This window comes from Halyomorpha halys, unplaced genomic scaffold (assembly GCF_000696795.3).
Source record: "Halyomorpha halys isolate HHAL.00 unplaced genomic scaffold, Hhal_1.1 Scaffold620.1, whole genome shotgun sequence".
Classification (NCBI taxonomy): Eukaryota; Metazoa; Arthropoda; class Insecta; order Hemiptera; family Pentatomidae; genus Halyomorpha; species Halyomorpha halys.
The window spans coordinates 107802-131951 of NW_027107900.1; the positions used below are offsets into that span (position 1 = coordinate 107802).

A 24150-nucleotide genomic window follows, 5' to 3' on the forward strand; every position below is an offset into this window, starting at 1 on the left:
GTGCTGCAAGCAAATCTCTTTTTCTCAAAATGTTACAAAAAAAGAAAGGAAAAAACGTTAAAAATTAAAATAGAAAGTACACAGTGTATTCTAGCATTCAATCGCTCTAAGGATAATTATGCCAAAATTTTTGTTTTGTTTTATCTTGACAAGGATAGCATGATATTTTTTTTATCTTGACAAGGGAGCTGCAAAGTTTTTGTTGGTCAAATAAGCATACTGGGGCAAAAGAAGTTTGGAAACCGCTGGCTTAGAACCATCAACAATGAGCAAGTTTTTATATACACATAGTGTAAAAAAATCCAAAGTACAAAAATTTCTAGTTATTTTGTAAATAAAATCTTCAGAAGACTAGTGGATGCTTTGTTATGGAGTGTTTTAATACCATTATCAAATATTAGATTAATTCTTTATTTTTCCTTGAGTCTAATTTAAAAAAAAAATAATGGAGATGAAGTGCTAATGATTTTGTTTCATGATTTCAACCATATTTATTAAAATATTAATAAATAAGAAGAGATTAAATTCATATTTGCAAATCTAAAATGTTGAATTATTTCTTATTATGTTTTAATGTAGAGAGCAATGAATCTGGTACATAGTTATTGTGATTATGACAATATTGTAGGAATTCTAATAATACAAATCTATCTTTTTTTTTTTAATAATTTATTTTAAATACTTTATGAATAGTTCGTTATATGCAATTGACAATCATTAATATTAATATCACTGTACAAAAATTGTCATAAACAACATATCATTTTCAAGTGAAAGTATATAATAATTTCTTTAAATAATTATTAATATAATAATTTAATTATTAAACATTAATTTGTTTAAATAAACACTTTATAAATAAAATATTTTACTTATTAATTCCAAATGCTCCTTTATTTCATGCTACATTTACATTTACATCCAAACTTTCATAGATGAACTGTTGGTAACTGCTATAGAACAAGAGCACAATATAGAAAAGATAGGAAATTAGAAACAGACATACAAACGTGCTTTCACTAAATAGTGTGTGACACACATTAAGAAAAAAATATTTGCATCCAAATAAATTACATCACATCCACTCAACAATGTACAATATTTTACATGGTTTACCAATATTCTTTATTTTACCTTGAACTGCTCAATGCAATTTATTATTTAAGGTGCACACACACATAAGAAAGAAGTATAGTGCATCTTACACTCATTTAGATAAAGAAAAGATTAAGAATTAATGATACCTACATAACCAAATTACAATGTTTAAAACTCGTTACCAATAAAAGAGTAAAAATAAACCATAATAGATTTTGTCTTGTTAACTTAAAACCTAAATAGATTATTCATGGATTAACACAGGAAGTATTAAAGTAAGAAAGCGTTAGTTGATATTTGGATTACTAAAAATTTTAAATCTTAAATTTAAAAAAAATATGGAATAAAAATCTGTCATATATATTTTACTTCAATTTCTTGGTCACATCGTAGTATTATTAGTCATCATAGGTGCATTTATATTCTATATTAAGAGAGATATAAGTGATTTAATGCTATTTGGTGAGTCAGTTTTTATTATTTTTAAAAGTAATTTTTTTGTAAATATGCAATGGAATAGCCCATATAATCAAAATAATATGAAATATGAATTGTAGAAAAAAAAGTTTAGCAGAAAATAAAAAGTTATTTGGATGATAATTATCATCATATAATAGATAAGAAAGAAAAAAAGTTAATATAAGTTAACCATTAAAATGAATTTAGATATATTTTATTAGTAACTAGTATGTTTTAATCCATTTAAAAATAATTTAAGGTTTTTTAAAAAAATAAATTTATATTTAAAAATAAATCACAGTGTGTCTGGTATAAGGTTTCTGATATGTATGTCATTGTTCTTTAAGTATATGTGCTATGTAATTAAGTAGTTTTTAGTTAAAGCTCAATTTTATTTCTTTTAAAAAAACTTCAACACATCATAATTATTGAAATTGTAGTGGACATTGAAAATTAAGGATCACATTTGTAAAAACATGAATTAATAATTATATTTGACTTTTACTTTCTTCAATTTTAATGTTGAGTTTGGAAAACAATTTTTTCAATACAAAAATTTAAATATCTTTCTCCTATTTTTAAACATGAAATAATCCTGAAAATCTAGCTATGAGCGTTATTGACTAACTCAATATTTTCATATTGTAAATAATTATTCAATTTTAAAATCAGATTTTTTTCTCTATATGTTTTGGATTTTTTTGATTCCAAATATCTTTTACTCAACCACTAATCATGCGTTCCTTATCAAAGGCCTATTGATGTGGAATTTTTTATTTAAAATCAGTTCATGAAGATCTTTTAGCGTTGTAAGGACATTTCATGTCAATTCTACACACTTTTAAACCTTATATCTCGTATATGTATATATTTTACATTTAACAGTTTTCCTAGTGGAATTCCTAGAATTGGAAAAATGTGAAATTTTACTGAGATATGTCCATTTGTTTTTGAACTATATAGTTGTGAAGTTTTCATAAATGGAACTAAAAAAACAGGGAACAGGAAGTTTTAGGATTTTGGAAGAAGCTTCTCTAATTTTACTAAAGATATGTGATAAGTGCCATTTTACAGTGTATTCTATAAGCTGTCAAATGATATGCAGTATTGTATAGGTTACTATAAGACAACATTTCTCAAAACCAAATTTTAAATTTTCTGAAAAAGTACATATTCTAAATTCTCAAATTTATTTCTTGAATTTTTGTCATAACAAGGGAAAATATTAATGTGGGAAGGAAATGATTTCATTGTTTAAAAAATAGCAAGCTCCACATTCATAAATTGAACTCATTCATACTAATTATTAAATCATTGCTAATATTAAAGTTATTATGAAAAAAAGTAACTCAGGAGTGAGTATTGATTCAGTTAATAAGCCAGGAGATTTTTATACTTGCTTTTTGCAAGCTTCTGATCCCATTGAATATTTTTTGATGTAGATTTAGCTATGAAGGCATTATATAGGTGCATTCTTTTTGATATACAATATTTTATCAAGTAAGCATCCGATTTAATGATCTTTTTTAGACTAAACAATTAAACACTACATTGGTAATGTTTTCTGCTGTTTACTCAATAATGGAGTTCTGATTTTATTTGAATGGTATATTTACAAACTGGCATGAGCTGCCAGACTCTATACACGAATCGCAGCACTACAACCAAGTGGCACTCTTCAGAAAAACTGTCAGTTTTTTGAAAATGTATAACAGCAACTTTATAGCTTTTGGGAATCAGAAATAATTACTATATTATATAATACAATGCTATTGGTTAGTTGACTAATTATTTTTGTTTTTATCTTTATCTTCCTTATTTTATTTAAGTTTTTGATTGATTTTATACTACCATTTTTATATTTTTTTTTATATGTTTCTTTCACTCTTAATTTGACTCTACTTTCTTTGTATCTTTATATTTTTAGTCCTGATGAAGACCTATACAGTGGGTTGAAACGTTAGTGTATGTAGTATTGATAGTTGAAAACTATTTTTTAGTTGTACATGACCATACTCCTGACCATCTCCTTCAGAAGTAGTTAACTATGTAATCGATACTAACTAAAATACTAAAATTTTATTATACCTTGTATTGTATAATAAGGAAAGTATTGTGACCTCTTTTAGGTAACCATGCTATAATTATTTTTCGTCCTATTTGTACAATTGAAAAACTAAATTTCCTAACTTTTTCCTGGCTTATTAACTGAATCAATATTCACTTCTGAGTTATGTTTATTTTCATAAAAACTTTAATATTAGTAGTACTTTAAAAATTAATATGAATTTGAATTTATGAAAGTGGAGCTTTAGTTTGTGATTTCCTTTAACATTAAAGCCATTTCCATCAAATTTAAATTTTAAATTAGATTTTGAGAAATGTCTCAACCTGACTTTTATAAAACAGGACAGGGCATGAAATACACAGTAAAATGACATCAATCCCATGTCTCTAGCTAAACTAGGGAATTTTATTCAGGAATTCCAAAAGTTGTCATTCTTTGTTTTTTGACATCTTTACAGCTTTGTTACAAAAAAAAACTCAGTACAATTTCACATTTTTGCTAGTGGACATATTTCAGTACAATTTCACATTTTTCCAAGTCTATGTAGAAGGAATAAATGTACTACATCTTAATAAAATCTGGGATGGTAAGGTCCAAAAGTGTGTAGAATTGGCATAGAATGACCCAGTTGTATTATTCTACCATCTGAGATTTTAAGAATCTTAATCCGTCATTTTAATATTTGAACAAAAATCTTAATTATTAAATGTTTAATTTCCACTTCTAATCTGATATAGTATTTGGATTATTTATTTGGAACCTGCAATATGATGTTTGAAACAAATCTAGGAGGGCAAACTTCATATTTCAAAAGAATGTACTAACTTTCTAGTTATAGTTATAGTTAGTTATATTATTAAATAATATAATAGAATTTTCATAGCTCAAAAGTCTTATTTACTATTAATTAAAATTGCTGACATAATTGCCATGGCTTAATCTACGCTGGAGGAAATCACTACAGAATATGAAGCTATTGACTTTATCTTATAACATGGAGCCTGGATATAAGTCACAATTTGTGAGTCGCCTAGTAATGATAACATGTTTCACAGTGCACTGAAAAATATTCCTTTGTCAATATTACCAAGAAAAATTATTTACTGCAAAAATACTTGGTTGAGACTCAATTTAATACTAAACACATGTGAAGCAAGTTGTTGGGTTCATGACGCCAATAATTTATTACTAAATGAGAGAGCATATGGTGTTTGTTCAAACAGGCAACTAACATGATTTGTCACTTTGTAACCAGATGAGTTACCTAGTGACCTGGCTTATTTCTAGCCTCCTGTTTTGATGAGGCTCTTTGTGTTTTCTTGAAAGTATTAATTGAACTGTATTGAATACACTCACACACAAATACATATATTATAAGATTGTATAATGTTGTTTCACTCCATTTATCTATTGTCTATCCATATATAAATTATCTCTGATTATGTCAATCCCTTTCACATCTCCTTGCCAGAAAAGTGGACAGTTAGGTAACTTTTAGTACTAACAAAATCATAAAATATGGCATGCTCTGTCTTTTTTTACACAAAAAATTTTCAAAATGATAATTCATTGAGTTGTAATTTTTCAAAAAACTTAAAACTCTAGTGACTAGAAATTTCACTATTACCAAAAATGATTTCCAGCTCATTGGTTATATCTCAATTTTGCCTTGAACCCTTAAGAGATTTGCAGTGAGTGATGTAGAATATACCCTACAGGGGAGCGCTTTCTCTTTACATGACAAATACTTTTCCTTTTTGAGATAATATCATTGTGGTGGTTCTCCTTTTAAGCTAATAAAATGTTTCTCAATCATTTGAAAAGGGTTATACAGTTTGTTAGTCAAGGGTAACTAATAGATGTCTACCAAGTTATCAGTAAGTTGGTACTTTTTACTTAGCACAATTCTGGCTGATGTCAAGTTAAATCAGTCTGACTAAATTTTTTGAACTCTGTAGTAAATGGTTAGGAAATTTAATTGTATTTGACTAACATAAAAAAATATTACTTCTAAGATCCTAAGGTAACGAGTTTTGTAAGAGAAAGACAAATGAAAGATCGAATGTAATGAACATAAAAGTACACAACTAAGGTCAGAAGAATATAAAATGGTTACAATTATTATTAATTGTAATAATTATCATCATAAATAGAAAATATATTGAAGATTACAAAGTGATTTTGTAAAATCGCTTCAATACGTACTTATAACTTCGAATAATTGAATATTTGTAAACAAATAAATATGAAGTAGGCTTATATTACTTATTATTATTGTATAAGGAACTATATCATTAAGTCACAATTTATACATTTTTATTTAAACAAAAACAAATGCATGAAATTCTGAACAGGGAACACACACTCATTACTATTCACTTGGATCGTGATAGGAGGCCTAGAAATTGAAAAAAAGTTAGCTATCACCTCTTTTTCAGGGATTTTTCCCAATCTTAAAAAATGGTATTCAAAGTTTTTTTTTTGTTTCTAAACATTTAGAGCAGTAGTTCTCAAACTTTTTTGTCCTACCGCCCCCTTTCCAGGAAAAATATTACTTAGCGCCCCCTGGAAATCTATTTTTAAAAAAATTTGCTTTGTTAAACCAAAAAGAAAGCTAAGCAATTTTGAACAATCATATATGGAGTGGAAAGATCGTTATTCAAAACAAAGAATATCTTGCGAAAAGTTCGTTGAATCGCGGACATGTTGAGCAGATTCAAATATTTTAAAAACCTTATTTAACTTCCCATCATAACTGTAGTTACAGTAAATTTAAGAAAAAATAGAAGTTAAGAATAAGTTCTAAAGAAAATTATTCATTAAGGAAATCATAACAAAAAACTCAAAACCGTAGTGCTACAATCGATGTTGAGAACTAACACCTAGAGAAGGGGAAGGAAGAGAGCTTGGTTTTTGTTGGATTCGTTGCTTAGGCACAGGCGGAGAATGATGTTTCCTTGATAGGGGGCTCCTCACCATCTTTTGTATAGCTCAAGGGTGGAGATCTTGAAAAAGAGAACATCGAAGAGTCACCCAAGAAGAATAAGGTTGGATCGCCAAACAACACACTTCGTGGATGAGAAATGAGTTGGAAACTTTCAGAGGACCAAGGTTTTATTTAAAATCAGTGTTTATTTGCTGAAAGATGGTTTACAGGAAGTGTTGGTTTGTTGAGAAAGAAGCAAAAGAAAACCATCTGTTATCATAGAAGATTGTATACATTGGTTAGTTTCGCTCTACCTAAAATTAAATACATTTGTAAAAGTAGATATTAATTTAATTAAGTGTTATTGGTAAAAAAGTTTCTATTCTGATTACCTAGAAACCCGCCCTGAGATTAAGAGTCTAAAATGTTATAAAATTAAAATACAACTCTACTATCAATTTAATATACCTATTTAATATATAACCCAAGATATACTTAAGATATGAGAATAAAGTTAAAACTATTAATATTCTTTTATTTACTTTAAATATTTTTTGAATATTACAATATATATGTATATATAATCATGGATTGATTGGTATGCTGTGTTTTATAGAAACCCAATGTTATTTGGGCAGCATACCAATATATGTTAAATAGAGGATTTCTATCAACGTTTTAAAATTGAGAGCCATTTTAGTATAATGTATTTATAAAAAATGCATGAATATACCATTATCACCTAAACTGAAGTTATTATGGATTAATTATTATTTTTCCGTTTTATAACTATTTTTATATTTCTAACACAAGTTGGAAAAATAATAAAATGATATTCTTGTATCTTGCTAATCCAAGCTCTATAATAAATCCTTCAATAATCCTATGACTTCTTTATTTCAGTACTTTGTAAATATCTAACATCATAAAAGTTTAAATTTTAATTAATTCATTTAAATTTCAAAATATATAATGCAACTTTAAATCTAAATAAAACTTTCATTTTTTCAATATTGATGCTGGAATTTTATAGGACTAAACCGAAAGTTATTAAAAAAGTAAGCTTGAAGAGGGAGACACTGTTCTCCATCACAAATCTTTTTTTTATTACATATGTGTGCTTTAATTATTGTGTCGTTTATTGATCAATTATGTTTATTTCAAAGTTTCATTAATTTAAAGATATGCATTTTCGCCATAGTTAAATGTGTTAATGGCTTTGCAAATTGTCCCTATGGTCAAGACATCCTACAAAAAAAAACGTGATTTATTTTACACAAATCTTTATCTATGTTCTTGAAGGTGAGCTAACAAATAATAAACCTATGCCATCCTAAAGTTTCTTGTAATGCTACATGCCAGACAAGAAAAAAATCAACACTTTTTTAAAGTAAGGTAAATTTACTAAAATTTGAACCCAAACAGAGTTCTTACGTTCAATAGTTCCCGAGATTTTTTTTTAATATGAAAGTGACAGTTTACAAACACACACAAAACAAACAGTGACTTAACAAATGCCTCTGGTAAGGTCATAACTTTTTTATTATAGGAAAATTTTCTATTTTTAAGACCAATGGTGAAACCTTTAAAGATACATGCCAGACAAGAAAAAAATTGACAATTTTTTTTAAAATAAGGTAAATTTAACGAAAATTTGAAGCTAAATATGGTTCTAACCTTCAATAGTTCCAGAGATACAGTTTTTCCAATTATCATAGAAACTGCTATTTGATAATTGTTATCAAGTGCATTATATTTGTTTGAAACAACGTAGGGGAAAAAAAAGGTAGGGGATTTCATCCATTATAATTTTCATTTTTTTTTTTTTTTTTTTTTTTATGCACCAAACAGATGTTTAAAAAAAAACAACTGATTTTGGATATCATTTTTAAGATGGTGGCGAATGAAGAATGAAGTGGTGGTAACAAACTGTATGGATTTTTTAGGATATCGAAATGTGCTATATTTATACACAATATATTATCGAGTTTCATCTCTTTACTGTTTTTTTTCCAGGCAAATGCAAATTTTTTCGTTACACTAACTTCTTCATAGTTACGATTCATGAAAAATCGATTGTTGGGAAGGAGAGGAGTTAAAAATTTGCAACCCAGAGAAAGGACATTAATTTGCTGAGAAATGTCAGTATTAGTCAGTGGAAACGATGTCTGATCTTACTTCAAGACAGTTCGTAACTTACGGAGACGCTACTACAAGTTTTGCGCTTAAGTTTTGGTTGGCCAAGCTTTTTATAAAAATATCAATTACAACGTTGTTTTATTCCCATCCCTTTATCACTTACACAGTGTACGTTTCACAATTATTGTTTATGAGCTACGTTCAAACCTGTTATCATTCATTTGAATAATTTTAACTGAATAGTGACTTTTCAGTTTCTTGGTTAGATCATTAACAAAAATTACTTTGAAAATTTTAAAAGACCTCTTATTCATGATGTACTAAAAGAGGTTTATTAATGTTTTCATTTAATTGTTTTCTTAATAGTATTTCGGAAATCGATCCCATTTTCAGAACTTATTGTACGGATATGTATTTTATCTTCATCACTAAATCGTCTTCTGTCACTATTTTCCTACTGATTAAGTCACTTCTTCACAAAGGGTAGAAAATATAACATATAATTATATCCAAGAGGACAACAATAAAAGCTATTACTATTAAGGAAAATCCTTTATTTTCTTGGCTTTAATTTTCTATTAGAGTGGTAATTTTTTTTTCTACCAACTCAGATATTTTAGATGCTCAATTAGAAATTTAGAAGTAGCTTAGATATGGATAGTTGTTATTGGAAGAATACTAGTTGTCTGCATGTGATGATTGTTGGAAGATGGTCTAGGTCGTGGTCAAAAAAAGGTAAAAGAAATATCAGAAAAACTATTTATTAGTAAACGATGTTATGCCCCACTTTGCCAGAAAGTTGAATATACTTTATCAAACTTAGAACTTATGTATAATGAAGATTATAACTACGTTTCTTTTATTTTATACTTCGAGTTAAATTAAAAATAATTAATAAGTCTTTTTCGCTTCTCTTGCATCTATTTCTTGTTCATTTTTTCTCTCTGAAGCGATTTTGTTTCCCTACTGGGGTTAAACCCTGAAATCGGCTTTAATAATGCTAAATTAAAAGAATTTTCTAACAATCTCTTGATCCTTACTAACTCTATTCATGAGTTAATAAATTGGAAAACATAATAAATGTGTTCTACTATTTACTAGATCAGAACAAATATATTTTTATAAAGTAGAGTTTGCACACAAAATTATCAAGCAATATTAAGTAGTTAAATTAATTATTTTTAAAGTAAATTATTCCTGAGAATGAATATAGATACCGTGATTTTAAGGTAAGAAACCTTCTGTTCCAATGTCTTATACCTGAAAGGATAAAATAAGGGTAAAACTAAACAATAAAGGGTTGTTTTGTGTCAATATCACTTCACGTGTGTGATTATAACAGTGCCTGCATTCTTGAGGTTACAGTCGTATTTTATTAGAGACTTCGCTTTAAATTTTCTGCAGTTTTTACAACACACAATTAAAGTCTAATTTATCGTGGTTCATGGTTCAAAAAAGTCTTTTAAGCGCCAAGGATTACTGGATTGGTTGTCTCTATGATTATCAGGCGACAGATTAGCAATTATACGTTACTTGAATTAGAATTCCCACACTAGACTGCTATTTCATGGTTTCAAGAAGCTATTCATTTAACATTTGAGGATAAATCAATTTGAGATTTGATCGCTTTAAAAAATCAGCTGTACTTAAAATTGAACTTGGAGTGACAGGAAAGTAGTGACTTTTAATGGTATACCGCAGAGATGTGCATAGGCTATTGTCGATTAATGAGACAGTAAGATAAAAAGAGCATCTATAATAAATTTATGTGATTAGAACGAGTGCGAATAAAACATGTTTAAAAAGATATATATTAAAAATACGTGTTATTGCATAAATTTATTTAATACAATTTTGAAAAGACTACACAATCGAAAAAGGATTCTGAAATATTAACTTAGGGTAAAGGATATAGTCATCAATTCGCTGCAATTAATTTTTAAAACTATTGAATTTATTCAAGATATAAAAAATAAATAAATCATAAAATAAAAACGTATCTGATTAATTTATGCATATTTTACCCTGAAGGAACGTAGTGAAGAGATTTACAAAATCACAATATGACTTCAAAATATAATTGGATTATTTTAGTCCTTATGATGATCACAAATGAAATACGAATAATTATTACCAACAGTTTGGTCCAGTCGTGGTAATGTAATTTTTGTATAGTTTCAGAAATAGGAAAAAAAAAGAAAAAAAGAACAGAGTTCCAAGCAGACTGAAATTTCTTGAACAAGTATAAATGTAGACAAAAATGTATAAGCATGTACACATAAATCCACTTTCTACACTTATAATTTTAATGAAGAACTTACTTAGTTTCGTCAATATAAACAGTTTCAAGTACTTTTACAGCAAACATAAGATTCTTGCTTAATAAATCGGCGGAAATTTCACCGTGTTGTAATTGTCGCAATAAAGCGCGTAACCTGAAACAACAAATGAACAAAATATTAGTGAACAAATAAAAAAAAATCATATAAACGAAGAAATTATTATTTGAACAGATAAAAAATTTATAAAAAGGGCAAATACTGTAATAGAAATCAAAGAGAACCATCAGATATAATCCATAACTGTATAATGTGGTGAGATGTTATAAGTATTAATTTATATGTATTAGTAGTACCAACTGGGAAAAAAGAGAAATTGTAAGTTCGTTTGGCGGCCTGTCGTACCTGATAAGGGCCAAAGGGAGAGAGACTGCCAAGAAATCCAAAGGATGATGACTTCCTTTTTTTTTTTTTTTCTTACCTCCTAAATTTTTATTTAAATCAACATTTACAAATATATAGTACTTACAAACTAAGGATTATATATACATTTATTTACAATTTTATCTTCTTTTGCCTTGTGGCATTATAAGATGAACAAAACATGGTCCGCTGAAGGCGGTTTATACATGTGGGGCTATATAGCCAGGGGCTAACAAAGAATGGGGAGGGGCCATTCCGGCTGGTTGTGTTGAGGTGTGGGTGACTTCAGGCTGCAGAGCCAGGAGTCCTTCCCTCGGCGAGGACGTCGACCAAGGGGACCGTGCCTTGCCACCTCCCAGGTCTTGGGGGAGGGGTTATGTCACAGAATAGGGGATTGGCACAGGCTTTCAGCCCATCAAAGAACTTGATGTGCCTACGGCCTATGAATTCCGGCACAGAAGGGAGTTTGAGCTCCTCTCTGATAGCACTATTCTTGGCCCTTTGGAGTGAGGTTCCTCTGACTATTCGCCGAAGGAGGGAATTCTGGAAGCTCTGCAGTTGTTTTAACGTGGTCCGGAAGAGGTGCCGCATGAGTGGTGCGCCATGGAGAAGAGTCGGACGAATGATGGCCTTGTAGATCTGCAGCTTGAGGCGGAGAGAGATTTGCTGTGAGGTAAGCAGGTGGTAGAGTCGATACGACTTCTGGCGTGCTAGCTTGAGCCTCTTCCTGGCGTGAGAAGTGAAGGTGAGGTGCCTGTCGAGAGTCACGCCGAGGTAGAGGATGTTGTTGGAGAGTTTCCGACAATGACTTCCCCACCCACTCTCAACTATAAGTAAAGGGGAGAGAGGAAGCTGGATTTTGGCCAATGAGAAGACAAGGATCAGAAGGGGGATGGATAAGAAATAGAGGCGAGAAAGGGAGTTGAAAGAGGGTGGTAGACGAGGAAGTTTTCAACGGCACGCAGCGCCACCTTCAGGGGTTCCAGGATAGTATGCTGCGGAGCATGGTCCGCACTACATCGTGGAAGAAGAAGAAGCCTCCGGAACTGCATCAGCCACTCGAACTGCCTACAGTGCTAGAGTTCATTGGTCGGAGGCCTGTCAAGTTCTTTGACTCCCTCAAATCTCTGACCAATCCACTCTTCCAATCATTAACACCAGCGCCCCCTCCAGTGCGCTTTCAGGACCTTCATCCCCGTAACCAGTGAAAAGAAACTTATATTAGTTTTTAATTTTAGGTTTAGTATGTAGATTAAAATTCAGAAAACGAGGTGCCTCGTCTATTAAACATTATATAAAATCGAAACAATAAATATCTCAATCCGTCCTTAGAATGGAGCAATGCTTCAATAAAAGAACGATTCACTAAATGTATAAATGTATATATAAAAACTTCAATAATATAATTTTCAATTGGGGTTAGGAAAAAAAAAAAGGTTTCATTCAATAATACTTTATTAGTCGCGTAAAGTGCTGTTGTTACCAGGCCAAACTGGTGTCTGGAGACCAGCATGCCCAAATCTAGGGCTGCCACTCAGCCGGGTACTACCTAATTCACTTCAATGGCCGCTGTATAAGAGACCACGAACAGTATAGCAGCCAATCAACCCACTTCAATGGATGGTGTTGAAGAAGCTACACCCCACAACCGTGGCGAGAAGGGACCCACCACCGATGACAACACAACGTGGTCAGTAGCCAGTGGTAAAAAGGTTTTCGCTCCCAGGCTATCATCGAACAAACATTCAATTTTGCCGACCCCATGATCTTTGATACATTCAGAGAAAAGAAAGGAGCAGCAACAACTAATGAGGAAACCACGAAGCCCAAACCCAGGCCACCCCCGCCAATTATAGTCTCTCCCGCACTCTCACTGATGTCGGTGCGGGAAATGCTTGCTACTGTGAACGTAACACGTTTCACCACGAACAATTCCGCCAGGGAAACAAGGCTGTACCTAGAATCTGAGGCTGACCACGAGGAAGCCGTCAAGCTCTTCAGACAGCACAGTGAAGTAAGATTTAACACTTATGCGCCATGTGACACTAAGAAATTTGTGCTGTATGGGTTTGACCCTGATCACCCAGTAGAATCTGTTGTGGTCGACCTAAAAGAAAATCTGCCTGGTTTCATAATGGGCAGGAGGTTGATGAGGCGAGATGCTAACAACCAGGTTCACAGCTCGGAGCAGATTCAAATAATAACGGAATCTTTTGTCCGGATCGAGCATATACAAGCTTCATTTATTTTCATTCATATTCATTCATATTCATAAATAAAATTCATTTATTATCAAATTTAGGAAAAACTATTTACAATAACCTATGGACAACAGTCTAATGTTTAGGTTTATTAAATATTCCTTAGAAATAGCTTTAGTAGAGCCCCAAAGTTCAATATCTAAATAGAAATTTGGAAGAGCAAAAGTTCATAATCTAAAAAATTATGGTTGTATAAATGACCTTTTCGCGATCATTTGAATGTTAAAAATGTTTATCTATAAGTGTTGCATTGGTCAGAAAGAGCGTTTCTTTTCGCCTTAGTCTTATTTGCAGTCTTATGCAATTCAAATTCCACTTCTGCTTTTGTCCAGCAGATCAGTTCAATAGGAGTAAGTTAATTATTATTAAAGGATAATTTAGAATTTATATTTATAGATAATATAAATAAATAGTAAATTTTTGTACCGAAGAGTATTATGTTTATAAAAAAATAAACATATGGTAAATAGAAACATGCCTGCAATCAAAAATGTTATACAATATATAGGATCAGTGTTGTACTATAGAAAACAAATGTTTATATAGGACTCGGACAGGCGCAAAGGGTCAGTTGGATAGAACTAATACAAGCTTTAAAGAAACTGCGTCCATTCCTATCTCCTCCCATTGGACATCCCATGTATTACTTCAGGATTATTTAAATCCTATGTTAGGTCAAATATCGTTATTATATTAAGAATGAGAAAATTGTGAAAACATGATTACCGTAATTAACACAAACTTCATTGATCCACTTTTACTCTCATCTTTTTATTTTTAAAAACTCCCAACGTTTCGTTCCAACGTTCATTTTTAAAGAAACAACCTATAAACATTGTTTTCACATTATTACTATAATACCTTATCACGTGATACTAATGTTTTTGAACATAGATTAATCATTGAATTGTCATAATTCATTAAATTGTCTTTTTTTGCTACATTACACAGCATACTGATCAATCCGTGACTGGACAAGTATAAGTTACATATTTTTACATCATATAATATAATACATAGATAACATTATTTTTTTCCCTTCCACAGTTTTCTTTTACAATTAATACCAGTCTACAAACTAACTACAAGTTTTTCGATTTATTCCTTTTCTTTTTCTTTCCCTTCCATTTCATGGAATCATATAACAATAATGTGGAAACAATTTTTATAGGTTGTTTCCTTGAAAATGGCCTAAGGGCCGAAACACAAGCATTTTTTAAAAATAAAAAGTTGAGAGTAAAAGTGGATTATGGATTGAATATCCCGGGAATCTATACAAAATTGAAACGACAGGGAACGTTCATCATCTATTCAGAGTGCCTCAGCTTATGCTAGATAAACGCTTATTCTCCTAAACTCCGATTTTGGTTCGAAAACGTATATTATTCATCACTGCTGGCATAGACCTATTAGGTTCTACTAACTGCCGACTTTTTCTTTAATCAATCCTTGATATCAAGTACCCATCCAGCAATTATTAAAAAATTCCCTTTTCCAATATATATATACAATAAATGTATATAATTATTATTATATACCGAAACAGATAGGTATATGCCTTTGTATAATAAATACACTACTCTCCGACATTCCCTAAATCGATAAGTTTTCTCCCAATACATTTCCAGAAAGTGAATGGGAGTAGTCATTGTGTACGGAAAAATGGTCAGTGAGCATACATCAATTATAAGTACAACAAATTTTACTTAAATATTTCAATATAATAAAGTTGTGAATAGTAACAAAATAACGTCAAGAACGTTAGAACGTTTAACGTAAAACAGCCTTTTATCACAATATTGTTTTATATGGAAAGTTTGTATTATTAAGATTCTTTATCTTTAAAATTATATTTATTAATTTTCAAATAATATCGAATTTAACAATAACAAATCCTGGTGAAATGAAACAAGATTGGCAATCATCAAGTTTTTAATTAGGATTTTACGATTGGGCAGTTTATTTAATTATTATTACGAAATGTATATGATGGAAATCGAATAAATAAAAGGAATTCTCCTTTACAAAAAGTACCCCTTTATAAATAATAATCATTCATTGTATAAAAAAAAAGGTTCATTGTATTTAACAATAAAACAGATAATAAAAATGTATGTAGTTTTTGTAGACCAAAATATTATTTAAATTGTAAGAATAAGCCATTCTATTTATTCCAGCATAAATGAAAAGAAAAATAGCAACACGTCAAGATATTTTGCAAAAAAGAATAGTCAGCTATCAACTTCCTGAACATCTTTCTATTGGGTTGGTTCATAATTACCTATATTTCCAGGTTTATAATAAATTCCACCTTTCTTCTGAAAATGATATCAACGTATAGGCGTGTCTTCAGAGATTCCGTTACGCTTGCGTAAGCTAAAGTAGAGGGTGAAATGAGATAAAATTGATAAGTACTAACCAGCACAATCCCTAACAATGTTATCAGGATAGGATTAACTGTAGTTTCAGTGGTTATACCCGAACATGGATTAACCAACTTGATACCTAAAACGTAAAATGCTGTTGAAAAATTTTGATTCTTCCGGGTTAGAACGTATTTAAATTCAATTTGAGCCTGAATGCAAAGCTTTCTTTCCTACCTTTGAAGAAAAAAAATGCTAAATATCGTACTTGAGTAATCTCATAAATTTAATTCCATATTGAACACCAATTACTAACACAAAATAGGAAATGAAAACCACAAAAGGACAAAATGTCTTCATAATACTCAGAAGATCACTAAATTTGTAACCTAAATGAAATTTCTAGATAAATATTTTTGTTTACTGCAAATTGACCATAAATCCTTTCTACTTCAGATGATCGAGTAAATAAAAATGATGATGTATAGTTATTTATAATTTTATATTTTGTTTAATCATTGGAAATTACGATTAAAATAGTTTATAATAATTATAATATATAATAATATGACAATTTTAATTATATAAAATATTTGTAATTAATTAGCAGACTGATCTGACAATAAGTTCAAATTTGTTTATAGTAGGAATAATTAAAGTCCAATTTATTTGTTCTTTATCAACAATATTGTATTATATAACTTTGGACATCCTTGAATATATACGAAGGTGGGTGCCTGAGGAGGATGGTATAAGAAGACGTTGAAGAAAACAAAGACAATAGAGAGCCTATTCTTCCAAGCTCGATGTATTGTTTACTGCTGAGGTCATCGAATCGATCGATGAAGCTACAGGTGTTCTCTCTTACATTGCCGAGCATTCTTCTACCGTTTACATGTGTACGTTTGTATGTAATTTAGTCTTAATTTATATACATGAGATCAAATCAAGATAGTATCAAAGATAAGATCGTAGAATATTGTTTTTGATTTTACAAATTAATGTTTTTTTTAAAATAATTTATTTATTGTTATTTACAACTGTATACAAATATATACAACAAGTAAATTTGCTGTAAGTGACATTGACATGATACAAACATGTGGAGAATCTACCCACTGATAGAACTCCAATAACATTTCTAGAGGAGAAGATCTCGAGGCCATTTTCTTTTCAGAGGCCAAGAAGGATTATTAGGTAATGAAGGAGAAGCCAGGTTAGAAAGAAGTGGATGTGGGTGGTTGAGAAATTTATCATGGAAGGAATGGTATCTGGTTCTGGCCAAATCGGTAACATATGGAACATTGAGGTCCTGAGGCATGACTTGATTTGTGACAAAGTAAGGAGCATTGAGGATTTTACGAAGGATTTTGGACTGTAAGGATTGGATTCGGGAGGAATTTGATGGTTTAGTGGAGCCCCAAAGCTCAACTCCATATATCCAGATAGGCCTTATAATAGTCATGTAGATCAGTATTTTGTAATGGATTGGGAATTTAGACCGTTTGTCTAGTAAATGTTGTAATAGTCGGAATCGACATGCAGTTTATTTCTTTTTAGTCTTGTATGAGGATTCCATGTCAGTCGTTTGTCCAGATGTAATCCTAAGTAACGGATCTGTTCGACAGGAATAAGAGGGGTATTATTAAAGGATACTGTAGGGCAAGAAGTCATGGGTTTACGACGAAGGGTGAATGTGATTTGGTGGGATTTATTTGAATTAATTATAATTCTCCAGTTTTGGCACCATTCTTCAAGGGTGGTGATGTGGGGTTGGAGGGTCTGGGATACAATGTAAGGATCATTGTTCACTGTCATCGGCATACATGGTGAGGATAGTGTTAGGATGGGTTGGGATGTCAGCTGTAAAAACTATATAAAAGATAGGACAAATTAATGTAAATAATAAACTTAGATTAGATAAAGAAAATTTACTTTTGTTTAAACTAAAGCTGAGTTTTATTAACACTTTTAACTCATTAATGGTGTTCGGTTCAGTACTGTTTCTAGGCCATCGGCTGTGTTAGGAGGCAATGTGGTCAGGATTATTGCCCCCACTTCTTAGAGGATTGGTGTAATAACGACTGGAAATTCGGTCGAAACGTCAAATATATTTACTTAAATTGAAATTATCTCATCTAGTAGAGATTATTTGTTGAAGTGATTAAAACTTACTAACTACATAAGGTGAAGTACTAGCATTAAATCATATCTGAGTAATTAAACAAAAGCTAAACTCCACGTTTGTGACAACCTCAATTGAAGTGATATCCATAAAGACTAAAGGAAAATAAAATTACGATGTAGTGATAACTACTTTTCATGTACGAAGATGTTAATCTTACCCACACAGTTTACATTCCATTTGTTTTAGGTAATACTCTTCCGTTTCCGTCAGTTCTAGGCAACTAACCTTTTTTATTTAAAGTTGAACAGTTTAAGAGGAAGAAGAACTATGTCATCATGTGAAGATGAAGAGGAAATAGAAAAGAAATGGTTCTAGATCAATATACGTTTTTAAGATTAATGTCAAAAAATTCAGATTTATTGTAAACATCCATAGACCCAAAAATTATTTTTGAACAATAAGTGGCACGAGAATACTTATGCAAAATTTGTTTTGCGACGATAGGGATCACATCAAATAAATACTCCTCAAATAAATAAAATGGTTCAAAGCATGAAAACAAGAATTCAAAAGATATTCGATCCCGTTCTTAGTTTTTTTCTGAACACATCTACTAAAACTCTTCTTTCAGTGTATATCCTTTCTCTTCCTTGCATAAACATTTAATTCGACCAACAGCTAATAAGAGTGGAGTGTGTCCCTTCTCAGATAAAAAAATATAATAAAAAATATATATTAGTAATGCATTTACTAAATTATATATATATTTTTTTTTTCCGAACCATCTAAAACAGAAGTAAGAAGTGAATTAGTAAATGCATTACTGTGAAAAAGAAAAGTAATTCGTGTTGTGTCTTAACTTTTACTACCTTTGGTATTTTAAGGTTACCTGTTATGTTTAATGTCATATATGAGCTATCCATTCTAAAAAGGAGCTATTTTAAGTCCGGAGGTGAGGGGCCTCCTCGTGTTATCTTTTATAACATTAAAAATGAAGATATAAGCTACCTATCTGGAAAAACCAGCATACAATTAAAGGGAATAATTTTAGTTCCCGTTAAATCACTCTTGAGGAAGTTACAACAATGAAAGTAGATTTTATTTTATTTTTCATCTTGTATAGATACGTATATGAAGACGTAAGGAGAACTTTTTACAGCCAGAAAACCTTTTTTTGGTTTTTCACATACAATTTCTCACTGGTGTGTCCTAAAGAAATTATTAGATAATAATAATAATAATAAATTACAAAAGCATATAATTATGTTTCCAAATAAAATTATAACTTATTAATAGGGTCAAGTGCCATAGATATTAATTACAGTAATAAAGCTACAACGTTTTATCCCAATATTTGGCAACTTGATCAACTTATTAAACTATGGTATTGACACATGCATGAATGTAATGTTTATTAACGTATTTGCAATGACGTACGATGTACGTTTTTATCTGTCATAAGTTCTCCCTTGATCAGATTTTTTGTTTTTTACATATTCATACTCGTATGCAAAAGAGAAAATAATACTAGGTAACAACCTTCCTTTGCAACATAAAGAAACCAAAAATGTGATCTGATAAGTCATTTTTTTTTTTTTTCAAACCCTCTAAAACAGAAATAAAAATTGAATTAGTAAATGCATTACTGTGAAAAAAGAAAAAGTAATTCGTGTTGTGTCATAACATTAAAAATGAAGATATAAGCTACCTATCTGGAAAAACCAGCATGCAATTAAATGGAATAATTTTAGTTCTCGGTTACACATACCTTTGGTATTTTAAGGTTACCTGTTATATTTAATTTTACATACGAGCTATCCTTTCAAGGAGCTATTTTGAGTACGGAGGTGAGGGGCCTCCTCGTGTTGAGATAAGTCATTGAAGGCGTTGGGGTGAATAAGAACCCGCAGGGGGCCAAGGCAATGCCGGCTCGGTATCGCAGCGCCTTGAGGGCTCTAGGGGCAAAACTCTTCTTGTTCCAGCTAAGCAGGGGGCCTAATTGTGATTTGTATTGTCCAGACAATATGCACTATCTAATCGTTGTGTATACAAAGAAATATGAATTATTATATGCATCAGCACTGTTCATGCAGATTAATGACGTATGAAGAAAATTATATTAAATACTATAAAAGTAAAAATTAAGTTACTAATGGATTTAAATTAATATAGTACGTTAGCTGTATAAATTTAATAACTCACAATTACACATGGATTCTATTAACATGAATCTATTCAATAACGGACTTCCTAGCCTGAATGCTTATATTATACAATCCTTCAGGAGGCTCAAATAGGTATCGCCTTTCTCACTTCATCAAGTCATTTCTTCTTTGCCTGTCTATTCTTCTCTTGTTTGCTTCTTTCATTTTTTCTTCAGGAAAGAAAACAAAAAAAAAAACCGCTCTCGTTGCAATAAAAACAGTAGTCGGTTATGTAATCTTTACTTTTCTTGTTTATGCCTCAAAATTTGATTGTGTACAGTTTACCGATAAAAGTTTTTAGTGTTTGGAGAAATTTGCCATAACAAGCGAAAATATTTTACTTTTTTTATTTTCCGCACTATGTATGATAGTAAAAAAAACATATATTTTTTCTATTTTAAGTAGACTAAAGTTACCACAATTTGAGATCAAATTCAGCTTTGTAGGTGCAATCTTTCCCGAGACACAGCATTAGAAGTTTTGTTTTTGTTTACCACCAGGTGATATAAGCTAACGGATGTGAGATATGTTACTCTTCTTAGTAGCTGGGTTACCTTCACAAAAACGTTAGATTTTACGTCTAATACCGAGTCTTCTTCGCTTCGGGCAAATTATAATCAATGATATTTGATTGTATTCTATATATACTTCAAAGTTAAAGAGCTTAAAATCTTTGTGAAGAGGACTGCAAAGGATTCAAGACTAAGTCTAAGAGTAACCGGTTTATTTGATAAGCTGGTTTGGTTAAAGAAAAGTAATAATAGCTTGGTTGGCATATTTTTGTTTTTAGTTATATTTTAACCTCTAATTAAATAATTAATGTAATTTTGTCTTTTCCAAAATAATATTACAGATTTGCCATGGTAGAACATTAGTTGATTTAAATTGTATCTGATCTAAGAGGAAACTTTAAGATAGTAAAATCGAGCAATATTTAAAAAGCACCCGAAATTGAAAAACGGCATGAACAGGTATAAAATGATATATCTATAGATGGTATAAAAAGATAGATCTAATGAAGTAAGAAATCTCATAAAGTGGCTTAGAGGTAATTTTATTCGCTAATCACTAATAAATCATTAACTTTGAAATATAGTTAATTTCACATGGAATAAAAATATGCAGATTAATGAAAACTTTAAAAAAAATTTACAAACAAAAAAGAAATTAGGGCAAAATAGTGAGGAAGACTAAACTGAACCATGCACTTGGTAAATGTTTTTTGTTTCCTCACCTAAAGTAGAAATATTTATAGTCGATTTGCATTATTTTTAATAGTAAACAAATATTTTGTTATAAGTCGTAGTAGGCATAAGTAGGAAAGTTCCTAATATTTCTAATGACGATCAATGCTAAACTACCAGGGCTCCCGCCACCTGCCGTCAAATTTTACAAAATGAGGAAGAAAAATAAATCTAATATGGCGAACAAAGATGCTGGAAAAGTATCAAATCCGCAGAGGGCCAATAAAGCAGCCCGGAGTCGTCGGCAAGAACAATATCAATATGCACAATGCACAATATAACTATTACAATATAAGGGGAAAATAGTGCAAAACATCATGAATGCCGACCCTCCTAAGCCATGTCCCTTAAAAGTGTTTGAAATTGAGAGGCATTATACGACCCTTTTTTGAAAGCGAAAATCTCCGTAAGCGTGAGGAATATGAAAAACAGCCGAATCAATATGCTGATTTCCAAACCAATGCATCAAGATGCCGAATTTGGTGTCAGTAGAAACTGAATCAATAAAGAAAGCAATCAAATCTACTTTAAATACATCAACGGGGCCTGATGGTGTTTTAATCCTCACGATAAAGTTCTTGATATAGCCCATATCACTCACTGTTGGGCGCTACAGTCCTTGTAGGTCCTGAGCCTCTGCCATTCTTTCCCATGCCTTGCGGTATCCAGCGAGACTCCTCCAATTTTCAATTCCCATTCCTCTCAAATCATCTTCCAAATCATCCAGCCACCGACGCCTGGGTCTGCCCCTTTTCCTTTTTCCTCCGGGTACATCATTGAGCATCATTTTAGGTAGCCTGCAGGGCTCCATCCTTTCCACATGTCCCAACCATCTTAGCCTACTCTTCTTAATAGCACAGAGGATATCAGGCTCTCCATACAATTCCTTTATTTCGTCATTGCTTCTTATTCTCCAAAGATGCTCCAAAGATCTTCCTCAACACTCTTTTCTCCTAAACCAGTATAATTCTTCTATTTTCCTCGGTTAGAGTCCATGTCTCACTGTCATACATTACCAGTGGCCTAATTATTGTTTTGTACAACAAAAGCTTTGCTTTCCTGGAAAGACTTTTATATCGGAGGGCTTTTTGCGGGGCATAGAAACATCTGGTTCCTGCTACCATTCTGCCCTTAATTTCTACTTCTAAATTATTGTTCTCCGCCACAACCTCTCCTTAGGTACTTGAAAATACTGCAGCTGTGAAACATGTTTTACCCCACATCCACAATCTCTCTTCTCTCCCTGGTCTAGAGGTTTTCATATATTTAGCCTTTTCACTATTTATATTAAGTCCTAAATCCTGTGCTGCTCTCTTGAATTCTTCTACAGTACCGGCCAATGCTGTTTTGGTTCTCCCTGTGATGACTACTTCATCCGCATAAGCCATGTGCTGTGTGAGGCTATTGTAAATGGTGCCACCCGGGTTTGTCTTTATTTTTTTAAGCGAAAATCTCCGTAAGCGTGTGGAATATGAAAAGCAGGCTCAGATGCCGAAATTGATTTCAGTAGAAACTGAATCAATAAAGAAAGCAATCAAATTTACTTCTTTAGATACATCACCGGGGTCTGATGGTGTTTTAATCCTCACGATAAAGTTCTTTGATATAGCCATTAACATACTATTAAGAAATTACGGAGATAATGCTGAAGGTGTCCTATGTACCGGAGCCACTTAGGCGGAGGCGCACGATTATGATATATAAAGGCAAAGGAGTAAATGTGCCTGATGCTCTATTCCAGTCCACTTTGGATTGTTGAGCCGAGATTGTTGAATGTGCCAATAGATTGGGCGTTGATTAGGAGTGTGTCATCGGAGTGTGAAAGCTCTACAACAGTTGCTACGTGAAAATGCGTTCGAGGAATGGGTCAATTGCAGGTGGCTGGGCATTGGAGTACGCCATTTCAAAGAGGCCCCAAGGGCAAATAAGTTTATATACGATAAATAAATACGGGCTTTGAAGGGTCCAATGCCCTGAAATTGAATATAAATTATGCACCCCTATTTGGCGTCCCAGGTGTCAGCGGACAGGATAGAGAATTTTCATTAACACGCTTATATGTTGACATTATTCTCAAGTGACAAATCGAATTTATCAAATATTAAAACTTTGAATTATTCTCAAACTTCAACTCAAAATGTAGGTAATTATTTACCGATCCATAAGAAATGTTGAGAAAGCTACACCTCTTTACGAGATATTTTGATATACTGCATTTTTTATTTATTGCTGGTTTTGACAATTTAAATCAATAGGTTAGTCTACAAAAAGCAACTTTTTTCATTTTGTCTGAACTATGGCAAAACTTTTAATTCTTTTATTCAAATAATTTGATACATTTCTGATCCAATGTAAAAAAAAAACCATCGAAACGGTATGATATAAAGATATTTTAATTGTTTTTGTCATAGAGATTACGTGTATTTATATTTTTATTAGGACATTTCGTTATAAAAAGATAGAAACACATAAATCGTAAAGTATCAATTAAAACTTTATTATTGCCTGAATTGTTAATTGTTTTTAACATGATTCGTTTTTCTGAAACCCAATGTAAT

At 31.3% G+C, this 24150-nt stretch overlaps 1 protein-coding gene across 4 annotated transcripts in view; it reads right to left on the minus strand.

The window, feature by feature from the left end:
* The window catches only part of LOC106684800 (dual specificity calcium/calmodulin-dependent 3',5'-cyclic nucleotide phosphodiesterase 1), a 420431-nt gene that overhangs the window by 27485 nt on the left and 368796 nt on the right, over positions 1–24150 (minus strand). For all 4 annotated transcript variants that reach the window (XM_067046266.1, XM_067046269.1, XM_067046267.1 and 1 more), the window contains one exon: positions 11012–11125. In XM_067046266.1, coding sequence (XP_066902367.1) covers positions 11012–11125 — 114 coding nt within the window. The remainder of the gene's footprint in view (positions 1–11011; positions 11126–24150) is intronic.